This window comes from Notolepis coatsorum (assembly GCF_963971535.1).
Source record: "Notolepis coatsorum genome assembly, chromosome: 3".
NCBI classification, from domain to species: Eukaryota; Metazoa; Chordata; class Actinopteri; order Aulopiformes; family Paralepididae; genus Notolepis; species Notolepis coatsorum.
The window spans coordinates 19,769,841-19,795,536 of record NC_140167.1 but is presented as its reverse complement, the minus strand read 5'-3'; the positions used below and the strand labels follow the sequence as shown (position 1 = coordinate 19,795,536).

The following is a 25,696-nucleotide window of genomic DNA, read 5'->3' as shown; positions in this document are numbered from 1 at the left end:
CATGTGCCAGGTCTCCCAAGAAGCTATTTAAAGCTTTTGGAGGGAGCCTGAACACAGATATAGACAAAAAATAAACAACAAAAACAAAAACAAAACATACAACGTGGGTAGACTTACACACCTACCTACTAACTGACATACAACATTGATACATAAATACAGAAAATGTATATACCTAAGTTATGATTCTATTTAGAGATATGATTTAAGCAGTTCCTCTTTCAGTGATTTTTTTTGAATGTTTTGAAGGATTTAGACCGTTTCAGACTCTCGTCAAGCTCGTTCCAGATCTGTGGGCCCCTGCATGCTATAAGATGCCTATTTCTTGTGTTGTGGATGTGCAGTGGACGGCAGACTGGGACAAGCTCAGACAGTCTGTGATTCATGTTGTTGACAACTTGATACATAATTGATGCGTTTTGGTGTATGTTAAACTCAGCGAGCCTCAGGAGACCAAAGTGATAGAACAAAGGGCGTGAGGGCGCTTTATACCCGGACCATGACACTACTCGTAGTATTTTCTTTTGTAAGCTTTCAAGTTTCTTGAGATGGCTGGGGTAAGTGTTGCACCATATGACGTTACAATAGTTGATGAGGGGTTCATACAAGGTTTTATATAGAGTGAGAAGGGCAGGCAAGGGAAGAAAATGACTTATTTTACAGAATAAGCCAACATATTTGGACAGTTTAGTTTGTAGATATTTTATGTGGCATTTGGAATTTAGTGACTCATCGATATGCATGTATTAATAGTATTGCATAGTTGAACAATTTGATTGTAAGTTGTGTGCAATATGTCGAATGACCTACTGAACTGGTGTTGTCATTCCATACCCCACTGCTGGTCTGCCATTTCAGCACCAGGCGCTGTCCACCGACGTTATTACCTTCATGTTAAGCAACATTGCACCTGCTGCCTATACCCTTTATTCACTCTCAACATGGATAAAACAAGGTATAATAAGGATTCTTTAGGTGGTGGTAGTTTCTCTGTTTGGACATTATAGCTGAAATATATAGCCTAACTATAGTCTGATATATATTAGAAAAATAGAAAAGTAATATTCTCCAAACAATCTGACAGGCCAGATATTATTGCTGGTGGGGCAATTATGGCCCGCAGGCTGCCTATTTCCACAGAACAACAGTCTGAGCATGCGTAGTGAGCTGTGACGTCATCGTTTATCTAGACTATGCGTTTAACGTGGCTACACGGATCCACTGAAACGGACATTTTGAATTTTGAAAAACCGTCACTTTAAAATGCGTTTTCGAAAATCTCCGTTTAAGTTTCCGAAAATGCCATTTACGTGTGGATGAAAGGCCCAAACGTGGAAGAAAATGTGCGTTTTGCTGAATATCCGGATTCGTGTGGACATGACCTAAGATTCCCGGTTGTGAGATTTTACAGGAAGTCCCGCCTCCTTTCCCTCAGTGCATGCGTGTGTGTGTCCCACACACAGGAAGTCCCGCCTCCTCGCCCTCAAGCCCAATCATCACCTCTGTGGCATCTGCGGCGCATAGTAAAATTTCAAATTTTCTGTGGTTCTACAGTACACGGGCCGTTTCCGCAAAAGTAAAAATTAGGCTTCAGTTGATTAATCAGCTAGTTGATTTAATCAACAAATCTGTAAAATTGTGTTTCCCACAGGCAATCGTGCAGTTGGACCTCTTCAAATCTAGTGCTTAACGGAGATTTGCTTATAATTTTTGGGGGGGGGGGGAAATAATTACCAACTGACTTCAGCCAGTTAATACACTCCAAACCAATTAGCTGGACGCGTACTGTATGACATCTGGTGCACTTATATACAGTATAGCGGGTAAGGGGAACCTGGGGGCTAATGGCACCCTGGCACGCCTGACTACACCTTCCACCCCGTCACTCCCATTAGGCGTTGTGGGATTCCAATTGGCAGGATGTCATGGGGGGGGGTCTCAGTATCCATGTACGTTTCTTCAAAGGGATTTCCTAGCTCCCCCAGGCTGCCAGTTCTGTGCTTTCGGTAAATAGAGATTTAACTAATTTAAAATGGATTTGCACGTGTTATTCCTCGTTCCTCACCCCCGCAGGGTCTCATACATACAGTGGTGTAGAGGAGGTTGAACATGTGGCTTCACTGAATAAACCCTCCAGTGTTATTCCGTGGTAATTATGTTGATGGTTGAGTATATTTGCTTTAGGGCTGGGCGTGGGGCTATATATACAGTATAACGAATGTGAAGGTACACTGTCATGGATTCATTCGAAAGGTATGGATTTTCACTATACCGTCATCCATGATATATAGATATTGTAAAGATTATATACATACTGTAGATTATAAAGTTAACAAAAAAAGATTCCTTGCAGCAGTAATAAAAAGTTAAATAAATTAGACCATTTTGAATGAAATAGGACCATGATAAATTGTATTACATGATATTTTGTGCATATCGCCCCTCCCTAGCTGGACTAACTATGAGACGACAGCCTTATAGGGCTGAGCCCAAACGTTCGAACGTTCGGACCTTCGTTCGTTGTTTCGAATTCTAAATTAACATTCAAAGTTTTTCTTTTTATGGGTCTATTCATTCCGTTTAAACCAATGGGGTTTTTCTTCACAGTTGCAGATAAAGATTAGGCTACACTAATATTATAGTATTAAAACTGATGAGTTATATTCATTAATGAAAGTTGATTTAATAAATACAGTGACAATGTCTTTCCACACCCTTCCCTCATAACGTAAGGTTCAAATACATACATGAACGCTGAGTTTGCGGCAGTTCTGTCCTCTGTGTTCCAGGAACCAGGCGAGCAGCTCAGCTCTAGTCATCAGCTTCAGAGCCTCGATCTGAACACACAGGGAGGTAAAGAAGGACATTGAAATAGATTTAAAAGCATGATCTCCGACCACTGTGTGTGGACTTGTAACTGTCTTAGCTGATTTTGTTATGGATTATTCTAATTCATTGTGCCTATATGTATGAAATTGCTGATAAACTGTGTCTTGTTTTGTAAGCTTGTCGTTGCTGTAAATGAGAGTCACCTCAGTGTCTTACGAGTTGAAATAGAGGTTTGAAGTGAAATTAAGTGTGTGTACACTGTATGTGTGTGCAAGTGTGTATGGTATAAAAGGTCCAAATGTCCCCAGAAGAATAGAAAACCTTAAAAAGGGGACCAGAACCAATTAAGTATTTCTGTCTCGTTAAGGTTAAGGGTTAGGAAATGGATGTAGGGTATGTACGCCGATAGAATGTCCTCACAAGCATAACAGCCGGTGTGTGTGTGTGTGTGTGTGTGTGTGTGTGTGTGTGTGTTGTCCTCACCTCTCTGTTCAGCCTGTCGAAGACGTACTGCTGGGTAACAACCTCGGCCCAGTTCCTGTCCACCTCCTCTCCAAGGTGAGTGTCCTCACACTCCTTCAGCTTCACCAGAGCAGTCACCTGGAGCACGCACACACACGCACACACACACACGAAATATGAGGACATTACATACTCACATTCTGTAATTAACCCTAACCGTAGAAGGGGCTGCTCACCCGTTCACCCCCTCTTACCCGGGAGTGCCATCTATATCCATCCAGATAGTTTCTGTGTGATTTGCCTAGTTTTGGAGGTATCTGCCAATAGTGATGTCTGCCATCACCCCAAGGTGAATGGCACTCTGTTTTGTGGCACTCAAAGTCTCTTTCCAGATATCAAGACCCGGTTACTCAAAATAATAATCCACAGACCTGGTTGTGAGCTGTTCCATGTAGGAACTATTTTCTACCAAAGTACAACCACCATTATAATAATGTCCTCATTTCGTCCCCAAATGTCCTGATTTTGTGACGTGTCTTCGAAAATGTGTCCTGATTTTTCAAAAAAAAAAAAAAAAAAAAAAAAAAAAAAAAAAAAAAAACACACCTGTGTATTGAAGGCGTCCTCAGTGAGAGCGTTTAGCATTACTCCAAAGGAAGCCAAGAACTCCTCAATCTTACACTCCACCAACTCAGTACTGAGAGAGAGAAAGATATACACATATAGAGAAATAATTATATATAGAGGAGAGAAAGAAATATATATATATATATATATAGAGAGAGGAGAGGGGAATAGAAAGAAATATTTATATATATAGAGTGAGAGTGAGAGAGAAAGATATATAGAGAGAGAGAAAGAAATATATATAGAGGAGAGAAAGAAATATATATATAGAGAGAGAGAGGAGGGGAATAGAAAGAAATATTTATATATATATATTGAGAGTGAGAGAAAGAAAGATATATAGAGAGAGAAAGAAAGATTTATATGTGTATATATATATAGAGAGAGAGAGAGAGAGCAAGAAAATAAATATATTTATATATATATAGAGAGAGAAAGAGAGAAAGAAAGAGAGAAGGGAGAGAAGATGAATGGAGATAAGAGGGCAGATTTAATATAAAAATATGTAATATATAATATATTTGATTTCTTCTGGTAATCCATCAGCTCCCTCTCACATTTGCCAGAGCAGTAAGATGAATTGTAGCCTGGGTCTAGGTGAGCAGATAGCAGACAGATAAATTGAGGGAGAATTCTTGTGATATCAGGGATGTGGACTCACTTGAACTTGGTGGCCTGCGTCTCCACGGTGACAGAGAAGCCCAGCACACCAGAGGTGTTCCTGCAGGTGGGATAGACATGGTACCTGGGGGGGGGGGGAAGAGAGAGAGAGAGAGAGAGAGAGGAGAGAGAGAGAGAGAGAGAGAGAGAGAGAGAGAGGAGACAGAGAGAGAGACAGAGAGAGAGAGAGAGAGAGAGAGAGAGAGAGGAGACAGAGAGAGAGACAGAGACAGAGAGAGAGAGAGACAGAATGCATGTTTTAACAAGAGATACAGAAAGACAAAGGTTTAGAGAGAGACAAAGAGACAGGCAGAATTAATACGTTTTAACGAGAGAGAGATACAGACAGACAAAAAAAGTTTAGAGAGAGACAGGCAGACAGAGAGACAGAATTAATAGGTTTTAACGAGAGAGAGAGAGAGAGAGAGAGAGAGAGATACAGACAGACAAAGGTTTAGACAGACAGACACAGAGACCGAGACAGAGAGGGACCGGACACATCTCTCAGTGAGAGGCTGATCAACTAATCACCAGTAGATAAAGAATCAAGAAACCACATATAACGTTATCTTGAAATGAGGAGATGATCATGTAAAACAGCTGCATCTGACTTTTGCTTTAATCACAGTAAGTTCAATAGTCGCGTTATTGTATGCATGAAAACAGAGCGTTTGAGAGATAGAACAAGGTTTAAAGAGAGAGAGAGAGAGAGAGAGAGAGAGAGAGAGAGAGAGAGAGAGAGAGAGAGAGAGAGAGAGAGAGAAAGAGAGAGAGTGAGAGAGAGAGAGACAGAGAAACAGACATGGGTGGTCCTAGAGGCAAAGTGAGATGACTAATGTTTTCAAAGTTCTGTCTCAATCAGACAAGTGTACGAGTTATGGCGTTTCAGAGTTATGTAATGGCAGCTACCGTCTATCTGGCCGACAAATGTAATATTTGGCAGAATGCACGGGCACACTAAGATCCATCATTGTGCCACATTTAATGTCTCCTATTATCGACCATGTCACGGCAAACAATATTTTTTTGAATATCCTTTATAACTAGGGCTGTCAAAATTAATGCTTTAACTTTGGAGATTAATTTAAATGATTTAAAGCATTAAAATAAATTAATCTAGATTAATCTATGGAGTGAAAAATCTTCAACATTCTGAACTTTCAGCAGTATATTTGCTTGTTCTTTTTTTTGCATCGACTCATGCACCTTTTTGAAAATCATCCGACATGAAGATGGAACACATTTTTGTTGTTAATATGATTTATATTACTGGTAGTTCATACAAGACATTATCGTCCTCTAAGCCAATCTGCACTTAACATTGGCCTGGGTTGTTTTTATTTCTGTTAGCGCCGCGGATATAAGAAAGAGGTCTTTAAAGCTGAGTCAATGTTGATGGTTTTGTTGAACATTTGTATTTCACAGGAGAGAAACTGTATTCAAAGAAAGCTATAAAATAGTCTTTGAATCTAAATATACTCTGTATTCAAAGAAAGCTATTAAAATAGTCTTTGAATCTAAATATACTTTCTTTGTGTTCATTTTACATTAATTCCATGATTTTACTCAAGTAAATATCTGTTACAAGCTTCGGTTTTTAAATAAAAATAAAATGCTATTTTTAATCTAGATTCATCTAGATTAATTACAGCAAATTGTGAGATTAATTAGTAAACAAATTTAAATCTATTGACAGCACTATTTATAACGTATACTAGTTTCTGGTCACGGCTCGGTGGAGAAGGAGAGACGCCAACAGAGACAGACGGTTACCCCAGGGTCTCTTTGGTCCGGAGGAAATCAAAGCATGGCTCCTCCATGTGCATCTGAGAGACAACAACAACAACAACAACAACAACAACAACTCAGTCAGGCTGGAGGGGAAATCAATGACACTGAATATAAATGAACATACCTAGACTGCTTTATCCGATTTCTGTCTTTATTTATTTATTTCCTTTATTTAGCACATTTTCGTTTGCTTAGTTTTTGGCGAATACATATAAAAATACTACTTTATAATCATTTTTACATCGATGAAAAGAGGCATTGACATAACAATATCTACTGTATGTACATCTGAAGTATATGTCTGAAGGACAAACGGTGAGGATGAGGAAGAGCATATTCACCACCAGCAGCTCCATCAGCGTGTGCTCCCGCAGGTTCTTAGGGCCAGACTAGAGAGAGAGGGAGAGAGAGAGAGAGAGAGAGAGAGAGAGAGAGAGAAGAAACGGAGAGAGAAACAGAGAGAGACAGAGAGAGAAACAGAGAGACAGAGAGACGGAGAGAGAAACAGAGAGAGACAGACAGACAGAGAGAGAAACAGAGAGAGAGAGACAGAGAGAGAGACAGACAGACAGACAGAGAGAGAAACAGAGAGAGAGACAGACAGAGAGAGAGAAAGACGACCCAAAGAGAGTGCCGTTAGATAAGTGGATGTCAAATGACTTTGCAAAGATTTCATTGTCCTCTCTTCTGAGAAGTCTGATAATGGAAAAAGTGTGTTTGTGGGTGTGTGTGTGTGTGTGTGTGTGTGTGTGTGTGTGTGTGTGTGTGTGTGCGCTTGCTAATATAATTTGTTCATATCCCCGTGTCATCAGAGCATGGCAATAATAGGACCATTTACATTTAGTCATTTAGCTGACGTTTTTATCCAAAGCGACTTACAGTTCTGTACGACAAGTCAGCAGGAAGAAAAGGTACAACTCTTTCAGCTGAGTAACGGTGCTGAAACGTGGGTGCTGCAGTGATGAGTGCATAGATATAAGACGTATTAGTATAGTAGGAGGAGTGCATGGTAGTATAGGGCAGTAAGATGGTTATAAACAATTTTAATAAATCCCCCAGGTTTCAGGATCGGGTGGGGGGGCTTGGAGGTGGGGGGGCTTGGAGGTGGGGGTCTTGGAGGTGGGTGCTTGGAGGTGGGTGCCTTGAAGGTGGGGGTACAGTATATACCTGGTAGTAAACGGTCTTGAAGGTGGGGGTAAAGTATATACCTGGTAGTAAACGGTCTTGAAGGTGGGGGTAAAGTATATACCTGGTAGTAAACGGTCTTGAAGGTGGGGGTACAGTATATACCTGGTAGTAAACGGTCTTGAAGGTGGGGGTAAAGTATATACCTGGCAGTAAACGGTCTTGAAGGTGGGGTAAAGTATATACCTGGTAGTAAACGGTCTTGAAGGTGGGGGTAAAGTATATACCTGGTAGTAAACGGTCTTGAAGGTGGGGGTACAGTATATACCTGGCAGTAAACGGTCTTGAAGGTGGGGGTACAGTATACCTGGCAGTAAACGGTCTTGAAGGTGGGGGTACAGTATATACCTGGTAGTAAACGGGTGACTTCTGAGTTGGCGTCTCCTTTTTGAGTGATTTGACTTTACAGAGGTGCTGTTTCAGGGGCAACTCCACCACTCTGAACATCACCGGCACCTCTGCTGGCAGCCTTGGAGAACTGCAGCTTACTGGGAGGGGAGAGGGGAGAGGAGATAAATGGGGCAGAAGAACAACGGGTAGGAATGGTGGTAATTGGTTTACACACAGATCCCATCACAGTTGATTGCAAATCAATGGTGGTTGTTGTCCAGAAGGAACAGTGAGTGGTAGAAGAATAGCAGCGGTATACTTACTCTGTGACATACTGCAGGAACTGCACTGCCTCCTGTGGACAGCACATAGGACAGGACAATTAAGAGACAATTAAGAGATTGAGATCGCTGCTGTGTGTGTGTGGAGAGAGAGAGATGGATGGGAAATAGAATAATCTCTCTCTCTCTCTCTCTACACTCAGTGCTGGTGAATCTCGCTCTCTCTCTCTCCCTCTTCACAGTGCTGGTGAAGGTCTCTCTCTCTCTCTCTCTCTCTCTCCTCTCTCTCTCTCTCTCTCTCTCTCTTCACAGTGCTGTGTGAAGGTCTCTCTCTCTCTCGCTCTACTCACATTGCTGGCGTCTCTCTCTCTGCTGAGTGCTGGTGAAGGTCTCTCTCTCTTCACAGTGCTGGTGAAGGTCTCTCTCTCTCTCTACTCAGTGCTGGTGATGTCCTCTCCCTCTCTCTCACAGTGCTGGTCTCTCTCTCTCTACTCACAGTGCTCGTGTCTCAGTGTCTCTCTCCCTCTACTCACAGTGCTGGTCTCTCTCTTCTCTAGTGCTGGTGTGTCTCTCTCTCTCTACAGTGCTGGTCTCTCTCTCTCTTCACAGTGCTGGTCTCTCTCTCTACTCACAGTGCTGGTCTCTCTCTACTCACAGTGCTGGTCTCTCTCTACTCAGTGCTGGTGAAGGTATCTCTCTCTTTCTACAGTGCTGGTCTCTCTCTCTTCACAGTGCTGGTATCTCTCTCTCTCCACAGTGCTGGCGAAGGTCTCTCTCTCTTCACAGTGCTCTCTCTCTCTCTCTTCACAGTGCTCTCTCTCTCTCTCTCCACAGTGCTGGTCTCTCTCTTCACAGTGCCTGGTGTCTCTCTCTCTACTCACAGTGCTGGTCTCTCTCTACAGTGCTGGTGTCTCAGTGTGTCTCTCTCTATCTCTCTCTTCACAGTGCCTGGTGTCTCTCTCTCTCTCTACTCACAGTGCTGGTCTCTCTCTCCCTCTCTCTCTACAGTGCTGGTGTCTCAGTGTGTCTCTCTCTATCTCTCTCTTCACAGTGCTGGTGTCTCTCCCTCTCTCCACACAGTGCTGGTCTCTCTCTCTCTCTCTCTTCACAGTGCCTGGTGTCTCCCTCTCCCTCTACTCACAGTGCTGGTCTCTCTCTCTTTCTCTCTCCACAGTGCCTGGTGTCTGTCTCTCTCTCTCTACTCACAGTGCTGGTCTCTCTCTTCACAGTGCTGGTCTCTCTCTCTCTCTCTCTCTTCACAGTGCTCTCTCTCTCTCTCCACAGTGCTGGTCTCTCTCTCTCCACAGTGCCTGGTGTCTCTCTCTCTCTCTACTCACAGTGCTGGTCTCTCTCTCTTCACAGTGCTGGTCTCTCTCTTCACAGTGCTTCTCTCTCTCTCTCTCTCTCTCTCTCTCTCTCTCTCTCTCTCTCTACAGTGCCTGGTCTCTCTCTCTCTCTACAGTGCTGGTGTCTCTCTCTCTCTCTCTCTCTCTCTCTCTCTCTCCACAGTGCTCTCTCTCTCTCTCCACAGTGCTGGTCTCTCTCTCTCTCCACAGTGCCTGGTGTCTCTCTCTCTCTCTACTCACAGTGCTGGTCTCTCTCTTCACAGTGCTGGTCTCTCTCTTCACAGTGCTGGTCTCTCTCTCTCTCTCTCTCTCTCTCTCTCTCTCTCTCTCTCTCTCTCTCTCTCTCTCTCTACAGTGCCTGGTCTCTCTCTCTCTCTACAGTGCTGGTCTCTCTCTCTCTCTCCACAGTGCTGGTCTCTCTCTCTCTCTCTCTCTCTCTCCACAGTGCCTGGTGTCTCTCTCCCTCTACTCACCGTGCTGGTGAAGTTGCCCTGCACCATTCCCTCAGCGTAGAGTTGGGCCTTGAAGCTGCTGCTGAACTCCATCAGCTCCTCCACGGTCAGCCCTGCCGTCAGAGCTGGTACTTCTCCACCATGGACCAGCGGGCGTGCTCCAGGATCAGCAGACGCACGTCCCTGAGGGGGGGAGGGAAAGATGGGGTGAGTGAAAAGAAAGAGAATGAGGAAGAGAGAAACGGTCAAAAGAGAAAGAGCATGTGAATTTGGTCACGCAGGACCAAAACACACACACACACACACACACACACACACACACACACACACACACACACACACACCAACAACAACGTGACTCACTTGCCCAGTTTTTCTGGTCTGATGAGGATATTGAAGTAGGTCTTCTTCAGCTGCTCTGTGAACATACTGAAGACGCCGGGAGAGGCCGAGAAGTCAGCCAGGTGGTCGATGATCAGGTGGAGTAGCAACTACATCACACACACAGATAGAAATAGAGAGGGGGGGGGGGGGGGGGGGGGGGAGGGGGGTCAACATCATCTGCATCATCATATACACCAGCGGTTCCCAAACTTTTTTGGCCGTGCACCCCGTCACCTCCCGACCTAGCTGACGCACCCCCCAATGGGTTTCTGTTAGACATTTTTTTTGCTGGTCTCCGTGCACAGATTTTATTTTTAATTTGATCTCTTCCCACGGCGACGCATGTACTCTGCCAGCATGTTTAATATCCATAATACTAAAGGTTTGACTAAGATTTTTATGAAATTTTATTGTAAAAAAACAAAAAACATTACTTTTTTTTTACCACCATTAGCCTTTTCATGTCACGCACCACCTAGAGGGCGCTCGCGCACCACAAGGGGTGCGCGCACCACAGTTTGGGAACCACTGATATACACCAATACCTCGTCTCGTATGTATTTGTGAGACTACTATGCGTGTGACCGCATGTCAGTATCTGTATCTCGATGTGTCCCCGCGGCCGGAGCGCGTCACTCACGGGCAGCTTGTGGTTGAACCCATTGACCTTGAGGACCAGGCCGTGCTCCCCGGCCACCAGCTTGTACTCCAGCTGGGCCACGTCCGCCTCGTAGGCCTGCTCCGCCAGGTTGTGGCCCAGGATGTTCACCAGCAGGTCGAACAGCACCACGCTGGGAGGGGGGAGGGAGGGAGGGGGAGAGGGGAGGGGGAGAGGGGAGCGGGAGAGGGCAGAGGGGTAGGGAGGGAGGGGAGGAGGGAGGGGAGAGGGCAGAGGGAGAGGGGTAGGGAGAGGGCAGAGGGGTAGGGAGGGAGGGGAGGAGGGAGGGGAGAGGGCAGAGGGAGAGGGGTAGGGAGAGGGCAGAGGGGTAGGGAGGGAGGGGAGGAGGTGGGGAGGGAGGGGAGCGGGGTAGGGAGGGAGGGGAGCGGGGAGGGAGAGGAGAGGAGGTGGGGAGGGAGGGGAGCGGGAGAGGGGTAGGGAGAGGGCAGAGGGAGAGGGGTAGGGAGGGAGGGAGGGGAGCGGGAGAGGGGTAGGGAGGGAGGGGAGCGGGAGAGGGGTAGGGAGAGGGCAGAGGGAGAGGGGTAGGGAGGGAGGGAGGGGAGCGGGAGAGGGGTAGGGAGAGGGCAGAGGGAGAGGGGTAGGGAGAGGGCAGAGGGAGAGGGGTAGGGAGAGGGGTAGGGAGGGAGGGGAGCGGGAGAGGGGTAGGGAGAGGGCAGAGGGAGAGGGGTAGGGAGGGGAGCGGGAGAGGGGTAGGGAGGGAGGGGAGCGGGAGAGGGGTAGGGAGAGGGGTAGGGAGAGGGGTAGGGAGGGAGGAGAGCGGGGTAGGGAGAGGGCAGAGGGAGAGGGGTAGGGAGGGAGGGGAGCGGGAGGGAGGGGAGCGGGAGGGAGGGGAGCGGGAGAGGGGTAGGGAGAGGGCAGAGGGAGAGGGGTAGGGAGGGAGGGGAGCGGGAGAGAGGGGAGCGGGAGAGGGAGAGGGGAGGAGGTGGGGGTAGTGGTGTTATAGGAGGTCGGTTTGGGAGAGTTGGGAGACAGTGGTGTTAGGGAGTTGGTTTGGCACAGTGATTGGATGGGAGGGGGAGGAGAGGGAGCAGGGGGAGGAGAGGGAGCAGGGGGAGGAGAGAGACAGGGGGAAGGGGGAAAAAAGAAAGATGAAAACAGACTTTTGGCAAAAGATTAAGTGATCTTTCAGTGTCTTGTCAGGATGAGTTCCCATCTGAAAGCCAGTCACGGACTTCATCTCTAGGCGATGAACTTACTTCTTGGCAGACTGCTGTATGACGGAGGAGAGGAGGTGGAAGCGGACATCAGCTGCTCAGGAGGAGAGAGAGAGAGAGAGAGGAGAGAACAGCGGTCAACCGAGGACATCCAGCTCTTATGATTTACTTGTGTCATTTGCAAATGTTAAAAACACACAGACAAAAGAAGAAGAAGGAGAAAAAAAGCACCCCAGGACAAGACAATACCTTTAGGGATTTTAAACTTCGTATCCTTCTTGTACCAGAGGCAGCCTTTGTCGCTGTTTGCTATCCTGACCGGGACCTCTGTGTCGGGACAGTCAGATGGCTGCAGGGTGAATTTGGTGGCTGGATAAAGAAAACACACACACGAGAAGAAAATTAACCTCGTCACACTTCTGGTTATACTAGCTATACCAGGTATCCACATCATGTACGGCTGACCTAGATATTCCTTCTTCATATGCAGTGGGCCTACACATCACCGGTGTTTCTTAATAACTATTTATCGGAACCAAACGAGTCCGACGTATCACGCAAGTCTGTTTCTGGTGCGTCTAAACATGGCGAAAGAAGTTGTTTTCTATATAAGAACACGTCCCCGGTTAGGCTTTTGCCGCGGTAGTCTGATTCCTGTGTTACTCGGTATTCAGGCTCCACCAAATAAGTGACTTGCCCACCAGTGTATGCTTCTTTTTTTTCTTTTCTAAACCCATTTAGGCCCACATTCATATAACATTTTATTTTTTTAATACTGTAAACTATGGATTAGTCGGTCGCAGTCAACCAGCACCTGCTAACGGGTCTGACCCTTTAGCTCAGCTGGTTAGAGCGGCTGCCTGTGGATCCTATGGTCGCAGGTTAAAATCTCTCGTTGCGTCTCTACTTTTCGTAGCTCCATTTCTGCAGACCCCTCTCCGATTGGTTGAGCCCATTTCTGCAGACCCCTCTCTGATTGGCCGAGCGCGCGCATGCGCATGAGCCGCGACAAGCTCCTCTAGCTTCGAAACTCCGTTAAGCTCCAGAGAGAGAGGCTGAAAACCCACAGTTCTTGGCCGACGGATGGGAGCCGAATCCCGGATCCGAGTTTTCTGATGAATACCCTAAAACATGGAGGTCGCGAACGCAATTTATACGCATGGAAGTATTGATTACGCCATAACGATAACTTATAACTTATAACATAACTTATCTTCTTGATAGGATAACATTACATCCGCCTTTTACCGCGTGACGAGCTAAACCAATCAGAGAGGGGCTTCGCTCAACCAATCAGAGAGGGGTCTGCAGAAATGGAGCTCAACCAATCAGAGAGGGGTCTGCAGAAATGGAGCTCAACCAATCAGAGAGGGGTCTGCAGAAATGGAGCTACGAAAAGTAGAGACGCCTCTCGGTTACATTGGTGACAGCGGTGGGATCTCACTGCCCTGTGAACCTGTATCCAGGTTCACGTAGCAACGGGGGTGGGATCTCAGTGCCTTAACCCCTGGGATAGTGCGCGCGGGGATGAAAGAACGTGCAAGGACACACTTTCTCGGGGGGAGGACGTATGTAAACTATGGATTAGTTGGTCGCAGTAAACCAGCACCTGCTAACAGGTCTGACCCACAACAGCTCAGCTGGTTAGTGCGGCTGCCTGTGGATCCTATGGTCACAGGTTCAAATCTCTCAGATACTAAATGTGTTATCAAGTGCGTAAGACAAGACAACATTATAGACTGAACGTGTCTGCGTGGACAGCAGCTATTATTAGGTTTCACTTTCACTTAGTTTTTACTTTGCGTGAAGGAGAGAAAGGAGGCTCGATGAAGGATTTGGAAATATTTCGGATTAAACCCCACAGCAGCGAAAGCTCGACTGGAGAGGAGCTCAGAGGACAAAGTCCAGACCAGCAACACATTGATCCGTCCCGTCAATGAACGGATAAAAAAAGTGACGGAAAGTATTATTGTCCCTTGGTTTATTTTTTTAATTAGAACCCTGTCTGGCCACCAAATGGATACTAATCACTGAAAACTATTTAAAAACAGATGTAGACGGACAGACACCGTGGAGCAATCAAGCCACATAACGTTAAAGATCAGAGTAAGCACTCTACAGACATCCGAGGTAATACCGGTGTTGTCATGAGGTTATTATTAGTCATGGGGAAATTCCACATCACCGCGGAAACCCTAGTCCCCAGGCAGGTGAGACTATTGGTTTTCACAAATGTGTGTCCCGCGCTGACAAGGACTAGAGTCCCTGAGACAGACTCATAGGATATGCAGCGGTTTAGGCCCAGTGTTCAGCTGTAGAAGATCAGCCCCACCTGAAGCCTTGTTAGCCTAATATCTCCCCTGGGTTCCACTTTTGGCTGTACCCATACAAAAAAGGGATTATAAGAAACATATAGTTTCTGCCTTCAGATATCACTACTTTTCTCGTTTCATCCATGTTTTTCTTATTATACGACAAGACTTTAAAGTCCTTGTACTAAGTGACCTATGTGAAAACCCGCCCTCTTTTCTCCCTCCTCCAATCACAACCGTCACTTCCCACAAAGTCCCAAGGGAATCGACAGCTGTGATTAGAGGATCAAGAAAAGAGGGCGGGTTTTCAGATAATAAAATGTATGCATGCCGACCTGCCATACTCTCTAAAAGATGGACTGCATGTATATAACAGCCTTTATCCAAAGCGCTTTACAGCTTATGCCTCACATTCACCCACAGGGTTCCCACAGACATTGCAAAATTCAAGGACTTTCAAGTACTTTACTAAGCAACATTTTTCATTTTAAAAGGGGCATTTAAAGATACAATTCACTTTTAAATGCAGTTTTTTATAGAAAGAATATATAGGATATAGGATCCAATATGTATATGGCTTAAAAGTAAAACCAATTTCCAACAATTAGTTACAATAAATAAATAAAAAGTCTTGATTCTGAACTATTTCATCATGGATGAACAAAACTTTCAATGCGAATGGTTGATTTGAATTTCAAGGACTTTTTAAGCACCTTGTTAAAAGAAATTCTGTTTAAGGAATTCTAGGCCTGGACTTTAAAAAAAAAATCAAGCAATTTAAGTACTTCAAGGACCTTGTGCAAACCCTGCACCCATTCAGGGTTTGCACAAGGCTGCGGTTAGACTGAGTTTCGTTTTCAGATGAGTTTCGCTTTTCCAGGTCGCAACGTAGCCAGTAGGCGAGTCACACTTTCGTTTTGTCACCTGAGCACAGTGATGTAGTACACTGCCAAAGCAGTAGGTGGCAATAGGTAGCGAACATGAAGGCAATTTTTTTTTTTTTTTTTTTTTTTAACTTTATTTTTTAGCGTTTATCGCTTTCCTGGTCAAGCATGACCGACAGTTGCAGGGTGAAACGGGAGAGAGAGCAGGGGGAGACATTCGGCAAATGACGGCGAGTCAGGGAATCGAACTCGGAGTCAACCAGATCCGTGACGCAGCACGGAGTCCCGCGCGAGCGCGGTAACATGGTGTGCTACTGGAGCACCCATGAAGGCAATTTTCAACCAATCAGAACTTGAATGTGCCAATACACTTCCTGCAAAGAAAATGTCAACAAGGCGGCTCAATACAAACAATTGTTAAGGGAATGCAGACTGTTGTAGCTTGGACTGGGGTCCTTATAACAATAACTTGACAACACATGGTAGCTGCAAGCTATTTGAGACAGCTCTGTTGTCACCGGAAGGGCACGCAGATGGTATCTACTGCGCATGGGCGTTGAGCAACAACGGCTCCGCGGAGATTACACGACACGTTGTTGGCGAGTTTTGGCGAGGAAAACACCTTTTCAGCGTTCCCGCAGGGCAACGCGTTTTCCTGCCAAAACGTCATTTCTATCTAATAGGGACAGCAAACGTATTCAAGAACATATTCAAACGAGCACAAAAACAGTGTGTGTAACAAGGGCCTCACATGCTCACACACCGACGGCGGAGGCGACCATGCTGCCGGGAGGAGCCGGAAAACAAACCGGGAACCATCCGATTACCAGACAACCGCTCTACCTCCTGAGCCACCGTCGCCCCCGGCAGTTTTACTTTTAATTAAAAATGTTTTGGTAGACCATATAAACATCTTGTACGACTAAGTATACATAATTCCCACACAGATTTGAACCCAGTCGTGTTGCCTACTCACCGATATACTTGTTGTGGGCAGGAAGATGCAGCTCGTTATTGGGCTCGGAGTCCGTCCACCGCGCGCTCCACTCCTCCTCAACGTCTGTGTGGAAGCAGGAGGACTATCAATAACTACAATCTGGCGTTTCCACTCAAAATAAAATGTTAGCGTGTAATTCTGTTTCATGGGCTTTGAGTTAGGGAGCTCCCTAAGTAAACAAAATGCAACGAAGGTGAAGAATCCAGAATACATGTTAATATAACAAGATTTTAAAATGTGGCCAATGTGACGAAAGGTTTTTGCAGGATTCCAAACTAAACGTTCCATTTCAGCGGCATCCCTCTTTAATGGGGGCGGGCGGGGCGGTTTTGGAGCGTCCTCGTGTGCTGGTTTAAATGTCGGGAGTGTTTGAGAAAGAGTTCTGAAGGAAACACTAGCCATCTCTACCCCTGTGGGATGGACCATTTCCGTTAGGAGAGGACAACGCTTGCTACATGTGTTCACTGAGCGTCGAGGGCAAAGCGCGTTATTACGGCAGAGCTTTGATTCCGTGCCCAAACCCGGGGCCCTGCGGCTGTAATGTTTCTAAATCCCCCCGGGCTCAAATCGGGTCGGGTTTGTAAAAAAAAATTAAAAAAGATAATACAAACGCTGACTCATAGTGTACGCCAGGGTTTCCGTTATCCAGTAATTAATTCCCGAGTGGGCCAGACTGGCCAACGTAGCCTGCTCGAGTGGGCCAGCAGAGAGAGGGTTCTCTCTCGCTCTCTCTCTCTCCGTTTCATCAGCCATAACGTTGACCCGTCACGTCACCCGTGTTGTCGAGTCGTCGTTAAGCGCCGCTGTGTACAGACTGTGGGGACCGTGGGGTTTGGCGCTGTCCCTGGTGCTGAACCTGTCCCTGGTGCTGAACCGGACAGCGAGCGGAGAGGCAACTGAAGAGTCTCATTTGTCTCTCCTTCACTTACACACAAACAAAGACTGAAAGGGACATAATATCTTCAGAGGGCCTCTCCATTTGTTATAACTCCACTCAACAACACTGGCAACAGTCCCAGTCTTCCATCAACAACATTATTATTATGGCTGAGCTTGTCTGACACTCAGGGACGTGTTATGCACACGAGTCTATTGACTGGACTTATTTTATTTGGAATATAATGTATAAGCAAAAGTAGCCTATTTTTCCAATAGAAAATATTATAAATCAACATGCCTTGATAATGTCATTATTTTTTTTATAGCCTATCAGTTGTTTTGTCTGGGACATTGAACTCTTCCAGGACAGGTGGACTGGCACCAATGGAGATGGGCTTGGCCAGCAGGCACTCACTACAACAGCACCAGAATGGCAGCCTCACTGTGTGACCTTTTAAACATTTTAAATAATGATATAATAATAATAATGATATTTAAAGGGGAACTATTTTACTATTTCTTTCACTATTTGGGTACTTTTACACAATTCCTGTGAGTCTATGGAACACCTCTGTAATATATATATATTTTTTATTCATTGTTTTGTATTTCTAATCAAGTCCTCAAAAACAGCATTTTTCTACCTCAAGATTTCGAGCTGTTTTGAGCCTGGGCTCCTAAACCACTGCGCCGGGCCTGCTGAGCGTCGTGTTCGCCTGAACATTAACATGCAGCAGTGACTATATGACATCACATATAGGCACATTTTCAAACGACTCAGTTCAGTGAGGGTGAATATTGTGAGAGGAGAATTGGAAGAATGCACCAATATGAGAATTTTGAGACATAGATCATATTAATATAAGTTCACATAGCTAGGAAACAATGCTAAACACTCAAAAAGGCCATTTATAAGATAGTTCCCCTTTAATAGTGGAAATTTGTTTTTTTTCTAAATCGGGCTCAGGCTCAAAGCTGCTGCCGTGGATCGGGCTTGGACAGAACCTACATGGGTTCATGTCGGATCAAGCCTGATCAAAGCTCTATATTAGGGTACATTATCATCAAACACAGACAAAACACACACACAAACATCTACACACACCATTCTCACATCACACCCTTGTTTTGTCGTTCTGTTGTATTTTTAAGTCACATTGGGCCTGGTGAGAGATGGCACAGACACACAGACACACAAACACACACACACACACACTCACCTTCCACGCTGTAGTGCGTGCCGAACCACTTCTCTCGGAGGGAACAGTGGCCCTCGTGTTCTGGCGACAGCAGCATCAGATTGGCTTTCTCTGGGGTCAGGAGGGAAACGGCTGCACTGATCACCTACACACACACACACACACACACACACACACACACACACACACACATACATATAGAGAAGCACGCACACACAAACACAGAAAAGAAAAGGTTAACACACAACTCTTTGTGAATGACTGTGGTTACACACCTGTGTGACATAACCTCTTGATGTCTTTACAAAGACAGTGGAGGTGAAGATGGGAAAAGATTCTCCAGAATATCAATGATGAGCAAAAACACCCGAATATACCTAAAAACCCTTACTATCCATAAGCATATATGAATAGGTATAGATACAGTATGCATATTGAAAGATTTATTTTTACGTGGACAGATACAACAACAGTGACATATTACAGTACAAGCCACTGCCCGTCATGTTGTATCACAGTATTTTAGCTAACGTTAGCTACTTTTCAACACTCGCCCTTGAAGCAGGCTGGAACATACGGTCTACATGGGGGGGGGTTAGGTGTCCAATGCTCAGGGGCACGTCGGGGCAGTACCGGGGTACTGGGGATCAAACCAGCAACCCTTCGATTATCAGGCGGCCTCGCTCACTGACCGCGCCGACGTAACTCTATCTATATTACACACATAGTATAGAGTAGACTAATCTATCATTTACCTAAGTATGGTTAGAGTTTAGTTAAAAAGGTAGCTACTGTCATGCACTCTACCTAATATATATATATATATATATATATATATATATATATATATATATATACACTAACATACACTCAACACTATAGCACTCAAGTCTGAACACTTTGATGAACATTGTTACTCAGCTGATAGAGTTGTACAGAACTTGTAAGTCGCTTTGGATAAAAGCGTCGGCTAAATGACAACAATGTAAATGTACTGACCTCGGGTTTGAACTCAAACATGAGCTGATCTCCTGTCAGGAGGTCTTCTTTAGGGAACAGCTGCATGTTCTCACAGATGTCCTCCACATACTCTATAGGGTCAGTCTGATAGGGACAGAACACACACACACACATGCGCACACGCACACAGGTCATTTAGGATTTAGAAAGGTTGCCGTGTTATGCAGTGTAGTCAGGAATGTATGTCATACATAGCGCTGAGAAACATGTACACGTTCCCCCAGGGGGCCGAGTGTGTGGGGGGTCAGCTATTTGCTGCGTCCCCTGTGCTGAGTAGGCTGGAGTCCAGCGTCTTATTCAAGGACACTGTGGAGGAATCCCTTTGTAGTCGGTCCTAACAATAGCCCGGATCTCACACCTAGAGAGACAATGTCCCCATGACCTCCATCCTTCTCCATCCCGGATCCCCTTCTCCTCCACCTCTGTGTTCTCTCCCAGCTGGCCAGGATGAGAGCACTGCTCTTATAGCCAAAGCTCAACCTACATGATTGTACTTTGTACCGTGTGTTGTTTTCACTATTAAACCTACATGGATCATGCAGATCCGGTTCCCACGACGACAGCACATTGGCTGCCGTGTGGGATTGAACCTGTGACCTTCTGGTTACAGGACGGTCTCTATATTAACCACCAGGCCACCCTGCCTCCTCCCCTACAGAGGTTGTGCACACGTTAACATAAGGTAGCGCAGGCGTACAGTAATGTCACGTAACACAGCATAATGTAACATCTAAGGCTGTCAAAGTTAACGCGTTATCGCCCGATTCTATTAACGCCACTATTTTTTTTAACTCACGATTAACTTTTAAGAAATTTATTTTTATTTTTTTTAAACTTTTTTTAAATTTTTTTTCTAGCCTTCACTCAAGTGTTTTTTTTAAATTATTATTATCCCCCCCCCCCTCCTTTTTCCGATTTTTCTCCCATCCCACTGTTTAGTCGTTATGCCAATTCCCAACCCCCTTCCTGGTTGTTGCGCACCCCCCACTACTGTTGGTCCGGGAGGCCGGAGACTGTCACATGCTTTCCTCCGACGCATGTGCAGCCAGCCGGCAGCCAGCCTGGCAGCGCAGATTCTCACTGGGAGAGTGTAACGTGTGGAAGGTCACACTACCTCCCTCCAGATCCTACCCTCACTGTGCAGGCGCCCCGACCGAACTGTAGGAGTCACTGTCCACAACGCCCAGGACCCACCCATCAGCTTTCCCACCCCTAATACTGCCAATTGTGTTAGTATGAACGACCAGCCAAGCTGATAGCAACGCCGAGAGCTGGATTAGAACCCAGCGTCTCCAGCGTTGATGGCGAGCGCCTTGCCCACTACACCACCTAGCCGCCCCACTCAGGTGTATTGTTGATGCTCTCATTGATACTATGTTTGTTTCTGAAGTGTGTGTGTGAGAGATATATAGAGAGAGATGGGGGTGAGAGAGATGAGGAAGGGGCAAGAGAGAAAGAGAGCTGGGAGAGTGTGTGAGAGAGAGAGGGGGGGGGGGTGATTACTCAGCCCTTGTGTGGGTGAATGTAACAAGTTCCTAACGTTTTCTTTCCCCTATTATTTCATGCACACTTTCTTTTCAGTTATTTTGTGCATCACTCTGTTTTGAATTTGATGCAAATTTGCGATGCATGAGGGTCATCCTTTTGTGTTAAATGGCTGCATAAAGCAAGCATTTGTTGACTCGCATGTTGATGAGAGTATAAAAATTTGGAACTTGAAAAAGATCTGTTTAAGGTAAAAAATAAAAATAAAATAGGATGGACAATCATGTGATTAATAGAGTTAAAGGGGAACTATTTTACTATTTCTTTCACTATTTGGGCACTTTTACACAATTCCTGTGAGTCTATGGAACACCTCTGTAATATATATATTTTTTTTATTCATTGTTTTGTATTTCTAATCAAGTCCTCAAAAACAGCATTTTTCTACCTCAAGATCTCGAGCCGTTTTGAGCCTGGGCTCCAGCCACTGTGTGCAGCTCATCCTGCACCTCTCCATTATCATGCAGCGGTGTCTTTCTGACATCACAAATCATCACATTTTCAAATGACTCAGTTCAGTGAGGGTGAATATTGTGAGAGGAGAATTGGAAGAATGCGCCAATATGAGAATTTTGAGACATAGATCATATTAATATAAGTTCACATAGCTAGGAAACAATGCTAAACACTCAAAAAGGCCATTTATAAGATAGTTCCCCTTTAAATATTTTAATCGATTGACAGCACTAAACATAACACATTACTTATAACTGTTCTTACAGCAAGCATGTTGAAAAACTAGTATTCTAAGCAACCAACCAGCACTGATTTATCTTAGATGGTAGGATGAGGATGTGTGGGTATATGTTAGGATGAGGATCTGTGGGTATATGTTAGGATGAGGATGTGTGGGTATATGTTAGGATGAGGACCTGTGGGTATATGTTAGGATGAGGACCTGTGGGTATATGTTAGGATGAGGATGTGTGGGTATATGTTAGGATGAGGATGTGTGGGTATATGTTAGGATGAGGACCTGTGGGTATATGTTAGGATGAGGATGTGTGGGTATATGTTAGGATGAGGACCTGTGGGTATATGTTAGGATGAGGACCTGTGGGTATATGTTAGGATGAGGATGTGTGGGTATATGGTAGGATGAAGAACTGTGGGTATATGTTAGGATGAGGATGTGTGGTATATGTTAGGATGAGGACCTGTGGGTATATGTTAGGATGAGGATGTGTGGGTATATGTTAGGATGAGGATGTGTGGGTATATGTTAGGATGAGGATCGGTGGGTATATGTTAGGATGAGGATCGGTGGGTATATGTTAGGATGAGGATCGGTGGGTATATGTTAGGATGAGGATGTGTGGGTATATGTTAGGATGAAGAACTGTGGGTATATGTTAGGATGAGGATCGGTGGGTATATGTTAGGATGAGGATCGGTGGGTATATGTTAGGATGAGGATCGGTGGGTATATGTTAGGATGAGGATGTGTGGGTATATGTTAGGATGAGGATGTGTGGATATATGTTAGGATGAGGATGTGTGGGTATATGTTAGGATGAGGATGTGTGGGTATATGTTAGGATGAGGACCTGTGGGTATATGGTAGGATGAGGATGTGTGGGTACCTTTTATGACTTGTTGTATTTTGTATTCTTTGCACTTTTACTGTATATATTATAACTGTATGACTGTATTGTACCTATTAGTTTACAGCTGATTAATGTACATGCACGCTGTCCTTTTCATAAACTCACTGAATAAACTAAACACCACGACTGCAAGGATCTTACCTGCTCCTGATAGTGGAACTCGTTGGCCTCGATCTTCTGTATCTCCTCGTAGATTCTAGACGGGGATTCAGAAGCGATTCAGTAATAAGAACGATTGTGTCTGTGTGAGTGTGTGTGTGTGCGTGCGTGCGTGTGTGTGCGTGTGCGTGTGTGTGTGTGTGTGTTTACCTTTGTTGTGGGCCAAGGGTCTGGAGCATCTTGAGGTACTGGAAGACCAGATGAGCCACCTGTAGAGGGAGACAGAGACTCAGGGTTTAGGCTCTCTCACAGTAAAGGAGGGCGGGCAGGAGAGCGAGAGAGAGAGGGGGAGAGAGCGAGAGAGAGATAAAGAGAGCAAGAGAGAGAGCGAGATAAAGAGAGCAAGAGAGAGAGCGAGAGAGATAGAGCGAGAGAGAGAGAAAGAGCAGGGGAGCGAGCAAGAGATGGAGAACGAGAGAGAAAGAGAGCGAGAGAAAGAGCAAGCGAGAGCGAGAGTGAGCGAAAAAGAGAGAGAGAGAGCGAGAGAGTGAGCGAAAAAGAGAGAGGACCTACAGTAAGGCACACAGAGATCATTCCCCTAAACATTGCCACTTGATGTGGAATCATTTGACCAGATATTATTCACGGAAGCAGAGTCTTTGATTAAGGATAAAGTTTACTGACCTAGATTCAGGGCTGTACACTGCAACGAGATTATCGCAAATAGCCCCTTAAATTGGCCCGTGCGAGTGGTAAATAATATTTGGGGGCAACCTTGCGAGTAGTGATTTCAACCCTTCATTCGCATTTCACTCCTAAATTAATAAAAAATTTGTAAAACATTAGCCTACAACCAGGGCTGTACAGTGAGACATAATGTCACGCCGGTGCTATGAAAAAATCTGTCGGCAATGAATGAATTTACCGTGTGGGAAAAAAAGATTTGCATGTGAAGTGAATCTGGGTCACACTATATACTTGGTAGTTGTAGTCTATCGTGCGATTAAATACCATGTCCCGCCTGCGTAGAGTCCATACATCCAACACCAAATCCCATAATTCCTAGCGAACAATCGAAACTGAATGTGAACTTCCTTTCAATAAGTTTAAGCCGCTAATTTTGCTCTGCAAGAACAACGGAGTGGATATCAGTCCATCTTATGACGACCACGTAAGAAGGTGGAGAGATGATAAGAGAACATAGCCGATTAAATTAAGTCGGACCTGGCAGTGATGATTGACGGGGACACGGACACTTCTAACGTTCAGGTCAGCCATGCATTAGGTGAGTCGCCCACTATTAGGACGTGAAATACTGTCTACTTAAATTTCCCTCCGGGGATCAATAAAGTATCAACCTATCTATCTAATAATGAGACAATATGCAAATAAGATAATACTAATAATTGTCACGGTTCCACGTATGAAAGTGGCTAGCAACTTACTGCTGGTAAAATCACTGTTTATTTCTCGTTTTGCATAGTATTACATTCCTCTTCTATAAACAATCAAAGTCCTACCGTAAGAGCCTCATACGGGTCAATTAAACCTTTTTGATTAGAGTCTTTCCTTCGAGCTAAGTTGAACTGATCATTTCAGTGTCAAAAGCGCAAACTTAAACAAGGTTGCGTCGCAACACGGTTTTCAAAATAAAGGTCACATATACACATACCGTAGTAGGCCTCTCAATTCTTATAAAGAAAAGTCCCGGATATACATAAACATTAATTGGCATAGATCTCTATAAACGGCCCAACACATTGATCACTTTAGGCACACACTGAAACCAGTAACATCACAAATATGAAGCGGGTAATTACCCATAAAAATAATAAACCTTTCATGGGGTTATTTACAATAATAATAATTCATTTTATTTATAAAGCACTTTTCATTGTGAAACAAAGGTATGCAGAGTTTCTTGTCCTCCTGATTAATGCAATGGTGTGTGTGTGTTGTGGTGATCTCATTCAAGGAGCACTACACAAGCGCGCACACACACACACACAGTTTGTTGTTTTTGTTCTATTAGTGATTTACACACTTTCTCAGTTGGTTCATTATAAAAGATACAAACCTGAAAACAAACGCACTTAAATGTTAAATAAAAGGACCACAGTAATGAGGCAGGAACATATTTTTTTTGCACTATAATGGTAAAATTGTTATTTAAAAATGTGCCCCCCTAAAAAATATTCTGTGCCCCTAAATTTCTCATTTAGGGGCAAGTGTGCCCCTAGTGAAAAAGCTTAGCGTACAGCCCTGTAGATTACAACAATTACAGTTTTCTTTTTATCGACTACCAAATAACCATTTGCCAAAAAGGGTCCCGATATGGAAGAGCACAGATACTTTTTTCTTGGAAACGGGTCTTAATTAAAAGGTGACATGCATTATAAATGGCTTTTTCAGTGTCTAGCATTGTATTATAGTAATAGTAGTTAGTATCAATGTGTCTGTGTCTCTATTAAATACCATATTGGCGGATTGCTCTCATTCAGCTCAGACCATTTCCTGGTCGGAAAAATCAGGTCATTCTGATTTGACTCGCATGGTGACGTCACGTGGCGAGGATGGAGCGGATAGTGATCCGATTGGCTCTGTGGTTGTAGCGCAAGCGAACGAGAGAGAGAGAAACAGTTATAGCCCTGCAAACAAGGTGAGCGACTCCCACCGTTTACAGCGGTGGCTACTACAGGATGAGGCTAATCCGTGGCGTCCAATGAGTTAAGGGTGTCTACCTGGTAGAAGTTCTTGAAGCCGTCGTCCGTCAGGGTGATGGATATGGAGAAGATGGAGTAGGTGGTGTTCTGGTCAAAGCCTGTCTCACTGTTCCCTCCGGACAGAGCCAGGGCCCAGCACCTATACACACACACACACACACACACACACACACACACACACCAGAGGAAAGAGCTTTTAAAACACACACACAAAACAACAACAAAGCAGGTGACTTTAAAACTCAAGCTGG

General features: G+C 44.9%; 1 protein-coding gene across 1 annotated transcript in view; it reads right to left on the bottom strand.

The window, feature by feature from the left end:
- LOC311225251 (nardilysin-like) overlaps positions 1–25,696 on the bottom strand; it is a 50,643-nt gene that overhangs the window by 1,785 nt on the left and 23,162 nt on the right. The window contains 21 exon segments of the mRNA XM_084310467.1: positions 2,748–2,837; positions 3,313–3,429; positions 3,898–3,988; positions 4,580–4,663; positions 6,352–6,404; positions 6,711–6,758; positions 7,903–8,022; positions 8,024–8,042; positions 8,208–8,239; positions 9,985–10,094; positions 10,097–10,146; positions 10,327–10,454; positions 10,988–11,138; positions 12,223–12,274; positions 12,430–12,549; positions 16,353–16,436; positions 18,473–18,596; positions 19,451–19,555; positions 22,765–22,819; positions 22,933–22,991; positions 25,464–25,584. Of these exon segments, the coding sequence (XP_084166593.1) occupies positions 2,748–2,837; positions 3,313–3,429; positions 3,898–3,988; positions 4,580–4,663; positions 6,352–6,404; positions 6,711–6,758; positions 7,903–8,022; positions 8,024–8,042; positions 8,208–8,239; positions 9,985–10,094; positions 10,097–10,146; positions 10,327–10,454; positions 10,988–11,138; positions 12,223–12,274; positions 12,430–12,549; positions 16,353–16,436; positions 18,473–18,596; positions 19,451–19,555; positions 22,765–22,819; positions 22,933–22,991; positions 25,464–25,584 (1,813 nt within the window).